Here is a 6,533-nt window from a genome sequence, read left to right on the forward strand (position 1 = left end):
GGCGGGGCGTGGGCCTGGGCTGCAGGCTGGGGTCCTGAGGGAGGCAAAATGGGGTGGGATTCCGAGACATGGTGGGAATGGGGAACGCTGGCGATCCGATCCCTGGGCCAAGCACTTCCGATGGAGGTACCACGGAGCACATCAGGCAGGAGTCGGCCCTTGACGTGGGACCTCCCACCTCCCCTCTGGCCCACCTGTCCACCGGATTGTCCCTGTAGCTCCAGGCGCAGAACCCTCGCCACTCAGGCCTGGTTGCCATGGCGACAAAACTCTGCTGGCGGCCTCAGGCTTTTGGGCACCTCTGTGTCAGCAGGAGCACTGGGGACTGTGGTGGGGTGAGCTGCTGGGGCGACACTGGGATCCAGGGCGCGAGGAGACTTCCCTCACCATTGGAGGTGGCAGGGTGGGGGCCCTCCAGCAAGGGAAGGCGCCCCCACTCAAGACCTTATTGGAATTCCAGGCACATCTCTGAAACCACAGCCCCTGGGGACCTCTGTATGGTTCCCAGGTTCCCACGACTCTGCTTTGTGGGGTTAACCTAGGGTGGCAGGAAACAGGCAACAGTCCTTGGACCCGGCTGACAGTCCGGCTCCAGGCCCCACACTGACAGTAGTGACAGGCCTCTTGTCTGGCTTGTCAGAACCTAACATCCCCTCCTGTCAGTGTCTGCGAAATGCCCACCCCCTCCAGTAAGGAACCGAGCAGGGGTCCTAGGGTGAGGGTGGACCCTGGCTGGAGCTTGCATCAAGTCTGGCTCTAGAATCCTGGCTCCCAGAGGGGAGACCCTAAGCCTGCCCCTCCTGCTCCACAGCTGGGATAGAAAGAACAACCCGGAGCCCTGGAACCGCCTGAGCCCCAATGACCAATACAAGGTACTGAAGAGTCGCTCTTTCCTCCTCAGGGCCTGCTCCCACACCTCGCCCACAGGGAAGCAGGGGAGCAGGGGGTGGGGGGGTGCTCAGTGCAACCCTCTTCCCGCTCTCCTTCAGTTCCTTGCAGTTTCCACTGACTATAAGAAGCTGAAGAAGGACCGCCCTGACTTCTAAGCCAGGCTGGGCTGAGTTCAACATAAACCACAGCCAACCACTTCTTCCACTCCTCCGCCCAGACCCCGGGCAGCAGTCTGGCCACCCCATCCAGCTCCTGCTTCCACAGGCCTGTTCCCACGCAGAGGGGGGCAGCTCCACTCCCTCCTCCCTTGTTCCCAGCAGCGGAAGCGCCTCTGACCCCCCTCTGCCTGAGTCCCATGAGGGGGAGGAGTCAGGAGGGCAGGGAGCCATAGAGGTTGACCCAAAAGGCCCAAGCCAGCCCCTCTGCCCTCCTACCCACCCCAGGCGGGCCTCACAGGGTGTGGTGCAGGCTACGTGTTGAGCGTGGCCAACGTGAACCACAGCAAGCAGGGGCCTCTGAGTGCCAAATGACGTGGCTGGCCCCACGTCTGCTCAGGCTCTGGGCGCTGGCCCAGGAGCAGCAATGCTCAGCTCGACTAGACTAGTCACAGGTCGCCCGGCATGTCCAGGTCGGGGCACCTACCCCTCTGGAGACTCAGTGCACCCCTCCCCTGCCCAAGCCTGCTACCTCCCTGCCAGGGCACCACCCTCCACCTCACACCTGGGCCTCCCCTACTGCTCCCTACCCCTCCTCTCCCTTGCTCCCCTCAGTCCCCTGGGATCAAACAGAAGCAGCCGTGGGCAAAATACAATTTCATTTAACAAATTGAATTTGCTGCGCCTGCTAATCACGTCTGGTGTCGGCTCTGATCAGAGACAGAGAGAGGAGGCTGCAGCCCCGGGGGTCCTTGTGGTGGTGGTAGCGGGAGGGAGGAGAGAGGTACACGTTGAGGGAGATGCATCACTGCCTGGCCCAGGGGACCCCTCCCACAGTAAGAAACACAAGGCAGGTTAGCTTTTTATTAGATAAAATCAGGAAGGAGGGTGCCTCCCCACCTTCCTCTGGCTCAGAAGGGTAACTGCCCCCTTCCCAAGAAAGAGGAGTCTATAACACTGAGATCACGGCAGAGGGTTTAGGGCAGAAAGCTCTTCCTTCAATACCTAGTTACCAATAGCTGCAGATGCTGGGAAGAGGGACAGTACCTGGCTCCTGCCCTAAGTGGGAGGCCTTTACGCTTCCCCCCAAAAGTACAAAGACAAGTGTTCCTTCCACTGGCCCAGGGAAGGAGAGAGTGATTTTCAGTTTGTGGCCTCGTTTTCCAGCCTTCAGCGCTCATCAAATCCAGGCATGGGGAAGGCTCTGGCAAACTGCTCTACCCGTTGCCTGAGGTCCGCAAGACGCCGACTTGTTTCAGGGTCCTTGAGCAGGAAGGATTTGAAATCTTGGAGCTTGGCTAGAGAGGGGTGAGGGAAAAAGGTGGTCAGAGCTCTAGGGAAGGTAGAAAGATGAGTGGGCAGGGTAGAGACAGTGAGGGGTAACGGGCTGGTTCTGGGGGTCTTGCCCACTCACCAGTTTTACTCTTCACCTCCAAGCCAATGTTGACCCCTTCATCTATAAAGGCCACAACTCTCCGGAAGTCATCCTCACGGAATTGACGAGAAGTCAAGGCTGGGGCCCCTGGGAGAGAGGAGAAGAGGGAGGATCGGCATAGCCCAAGCCCAGCTGGCAGCCATCCAGTGGCCCTCCCCTCCTTGACAGCGCAGGCTCACCAAGCCGCAGACCCCCAGGTGTGATGGCACTTCGGTCTCCAGGACAGGTGTTCTTGTTGGCAGTGATGGACACGAGCTCTAGCACTCGCTCAGCCCGAGCTCCATCCAGGCCCTTGGGCCGCAGATCCACCAACACCAGATGGTTGTCAGTGCCACCTAAGAGGGAGTAACAGGTGGAAGTGGAGAGTCTTGGGCCCCTGCCTGAGGCTACAGAGGCCCTCACCCATGTCCCCGGCTTACCAGACACCAGAGAGTAGCCTCGCTCTAGCAGGGCCTCAGCCATGGCCTGAGCATTCTTCAGGACCTGCAGGGAGTACTCCCGGAACATGGGGGTGCAGGCCTGGAGATGGGACAGCAGCATCTGTGACCTCAGGCCTAGATCTAAGCCCTGCCCTACCCTCCACCCCGGCATAGCTCTATGACCCCAGTCTTGACTCCTGCCCCCTGCAGTTCCCCATCAACAGCCCCCCAACTTCAGATGGCAAGGTGTGGGGTCCAAGCCTCCAGGCCAGCAAGTCCCACCCACCCCAAAGGGCAAGCCTCCAACCTGCTTTAGGGCCACGGCTACAGCAGCAATGGCATGGTTGTGGGGGCCACCCTGCAGAGATGGGAACACGGCAAAGTTGATTCGGTCCTCAAAGGTGTAAGGGATCTCCCGACCAGTCTTAGGGTCCACAGCCCGCACTCCCTTCCGGAAGAAGATGAGTCCTGACCTGTGTGGGAGGTGAATGGTCAGACTCTAGGCTGGAGATAAAGGACAAGGGATGGGGGAAGCAGAGAAAGCTGACTGGCCTGCCCCCCGAGGGCTCTCAGAATCTACCTATCGTGCTTGGTACACTGGATTCCGGTGGTAGAGGGGATCGGCCCCTCACTCCCACCCCCATATCCCCTGTCAGGGAACAGCCATCAAGGGCAAGAGAAGACTCATCGGAGGCTGGGCCGAAGTCTTCAAGCTGCAGGTGGGAGCGAATTCTTCTCAGGTCCAGCCCAACAATGTGCCGGGCATAGGGCACGAAAGAGGGAAAGGCAAGACCTGACCTCAGGGGAGCCTGACCTGGCCCCTCGAAGAGTCTTGTGAGTGGTGGTGGTGACAATGTCCGCATGCTTGAAAGGTGAGGGGATCACTTTGGCAGCCACCAGGCCACTGATGTGGGCCATGTCTGCCAGCAGGTGTGCCTTGACCTCATCACACACCTGGGCAGGTACAGAGACAGGCCTCAGCCTAGAGAGGGCCCAGACAGGCCTACCCAAGGCTGCGCCTCCTCCCGAATCTTCCCACCACCCCCTGGGGAGATCCTCGTCCTCCAGCTCTGCACCAACCTCCCTCATGCGGGCATAGTCAATGAGGCGTGCGTAGGCACTGGTACCAGCTATGATGAGCCGTGGTCGGAACAGTCGAGCAGTCAGTGCCAGCTGGTCATAGTCAATGAGGCCGGTTTGGGGCTGGACAGACAGATAAACAGATAAACAGCTGTCCTGAGAAGGAAGCAGGGCTGCGCACGTTCCTCCTCAACCCAGAGGGCCACCCACCCAGAGCCCTCGCCTTCCTGGGGCCTGAGAGAGACCCTCCCTACCCCCACTCCCACCTTCAAATGCCAGTTCTATTTCTATTTACTTATTTATTTATTTATATGTAAAATTTTACTATAGTGCTTGTGTGCTCACTGAAGAGATAGAGAAAGAGAAATTATCCCCCTAGAGGGATGGTCGTGCCGCCATTCCTTCTCCTCCATTCTCTTCTCAGGATTTTGAACACACACCCACACATGTGCCTGGTGTGCTTTTTAAGCTGTCAGGTCTAGGACTCAAACCATGTAGTCAGTCATACAGGAGCCAGCTGCTTTAACCACGCATGTCACCAGCGGGCCCCAAATGCCAGTTCTAGGGTCAAAGTTGAGATCAGTGTTCTAGAGTACTCACGTTGAGCTTATAGGGCATCGACTCAAAGAAGATGGATGTGGCTGAGATCCGCTTGACATCAGACATGTAGCCATGGGTGAGACTGGGAAGTGGAAGGCAGAGAGGAGGCCTTAGAGTGGAATAACCCCCAGACTGAACCACTCCCTTCCTGCCACATTCCAAAGTATCCAGTACCCCTGGAATACTGACTCTGGCACCCACCACCCTCCCGGCCCTGCCCACTCTGTGGTGGGCGCTGGTGTTACTGGGGTCTTCCTCCTCTTCTACGGGGATATGCAGGACAAGGACAGGCCCACTCTATCTGTACTGTGCATGGCAGATATTCAGTAAATAACTCGTCTCACAACGACACTGCCCACCCAGCCCGTCGCCCACCCTATTCACACTCACTGGCCCCCATCAGGCAGGTCAAGCCCCATGATTCGGTCGTGAGGCTGCAGAAGCGCTGTGTAGGCAGCCAGATTGGCTGGGGACCCTGAGTAGGGCTGGACGTTGACTCCCCACTGTGTGGGATCCAGGTCAAAGGCTTCCAGGGCCCGGCGCTGGCACAGCAACTCAATCTCGTCCACTACCTCCGCTCCCCCGTAGTATCTGCCACAGAGAGGAGTACATAAGGGCGCAGAAAAAGAGCTCAGGACTCTCTGCAAAGGATCAGAAGGTCACTCCTCTATAAACCCTGGGAGGGTCCAGGGAGGCTTCCCCCACTGGGAGCACCAGCCCTGTGTTGCCCTCCAGCCCTCTGGTGCCTAGCCCTCACCTCTTGCCAGGATAACCCTCCGAGTACTTGTTGTTCAGACAGGACCCCAGGGCCTCCAGCGCAGCTCGGCTGCAGAAGTTCTGGGGTGGTGGTGGGGACAACGTCAGAAGGTACCGAGCCCCTTCCCTTGGACCCCATAGCCCACCCTACCAGCACTTCAAAAGCTGTACAGAGGGTGGAGCTCCACTCAGGGTTCCTTGCCAATAGGCCAGGGACGGCATTTTCACAAACCCCATTGCCACAATCAGTGACCCCAGAAGGCCACCTGTCCACTCAGACTGGTACTTTCAGACTCTTCTTTCCAATTGGGAGGGAAGACGGGAAGAGATGTGGCTGTACTGGCTCCGGAAGCTCTCTAATGCCCCAACCCCTAAGCTGGACAGGCCCTGCCTTGGCTTCAGAGGACGCTAAAAAGAAAGGGAGATGAAGCCCTGCAAAAAAGCCCTGAGCCTGAAAGGGGGCGTTGGGGAAATATCTTGTGACTTCCTGCACCTATGGTGGCCCAGCACCTGCCCTCTCCCACCAAGTCCCACCTCTGAGGCAATGAGCTCCAGGCCACGACACTGCCTGTCCTTCTCCCTCTGCAGCAGCTCCCACATCTCAGGGTCACTGTCGGACAGGCTCTCCTGGCCGGTCCAGCCCCTGGTCACTTCCCCAGTCTGAGTCTGAGCCGCCTTGCTGTGTTGAGCCCGGATGGCTGTCCTGACCAGTTGGCCACATCTCCGAAGCGGCTAGGGCAGGAGAAACGAGGGTCCAATAAAAAGGGTCCAGACAGTCTCCCATCTCCCAGTCACCCTCAGCCACGCACACAAGGCCCTCTGGCTCCACAGTCTAGCCAGCCTGTTCTGTTCCCACCACCTCCACCTCCACTTTCAAATGCCAATCTAGAGCCACAAAGGTTGAGATCAATGTCCAGGGGGTGGTTCTGATGCGCTCCATTCGCCTCACCTCAGATTATCCCCCCCGCCTTGGCCCATGAAGTACTCTGCAGAGCCACAGGGCAAAGTTTATCCTCAGAAGTCTTTTTTCTCCCAACACAGAAGAGGCCCACTGAGATTCCAAAACCTTCCCACCCAGGGGTACAAAAGGGCCTTTTTGCACAGCTTCCAGAAACCGTAACTCTCCCAGAGGGGTTCGGGCCTCGGGCTGTAGAGACGGTTTCCAGAGCAATGGAGGTTGGAGGGTCATCTGTCCCA

At 58.3% G+C, this 6,533-nt stretch overlaps 1 protein-coding gene and 1 long non-coding RNA gene across 2 annotated transcripts in view; one reads left to right on the forward strand and one right to left on the reverse strand.

Moving 5' to 3' along the window:
- The first annotated feature begins 278 nt into the window (after positions 1-278).
- LOC106734242 (uncharacterized) lies at positions 279-1,721 on the forward strand. Its single transcript, XR_001369934.2, has 3 exons — positions 279-335; positions 812-872; positions 990-1,721. It is a non-coding gene; the product is annotated as an uncharacterized LOC106734242 (long non-coding RNA).
- Positions 1,722-1,896: 175 nt separating this feature from the next.
- SHMT2 (serine hydroxymethyltransferase 2) overlaps positions 1,897-6,533 on the reverse strand; it is a 5,335-nt gene continuing 698 nt past the window's right edge. Inside the window, exons 2-12 of the mRNA XM_006171905.3 lie at positions 5,871-6,068; positions 5,338-5,417; positions 4,971-5,171; positions 4,581-4,662; positions 3,981-4,103; positions 3,715-3,854; positions 3,208-3,373; positions 2,901-3,000; positions 2,661-2,816; positions 2,461-2,568; positions 1,897-2,344 (exon numbers count right to left, since the gene is read on the reverse strand). Of these exons, the coding sequence (XP_006171967.1) occupies positions 2,217-2,344; positions 2,461-2,568; positions 2,661-2,816; positions 2,901-3,000; positions 3,208-3,373; positions 3,715-3,854; positions 3,981-4,103; positions 4,581-4,662; positions 4,971-5,171; positions 5,338-5,417; positions 5,871-6,068 (1,482 nt within the window). The 3' untranslated portion in view covers positions 1,897-2,216. The remainder of the gene's footprint in view (positions 2,345-2,460; positions 2,569-2,660; positions 2,817-2,900; positions 3,001-3,207; positions 3,374-3,714; positions 3,855-3,980; positions 4,104-4,580; positions 4,663-4,970; positions 5,172-5,337; positions 5,418-5,870; positions 6,069-6,533) is intronic.

The sequence above is a fragment of the Tupaia chinensis genome, unplaced genomic scaffold (assembly GCF_000334495.1).
Source record: "Tupaia chinensis unplaced genomic scaffold, TupChi_1.0 Scaffold150006_1, whole genome shotgun sequence".
Classification (NCBI taxonomy): Eukaryota; Metazoa; Chordata; class Mammalia; order Scandentia; family Tupaiidae; genus Tupaia; species Tupaia belangeri.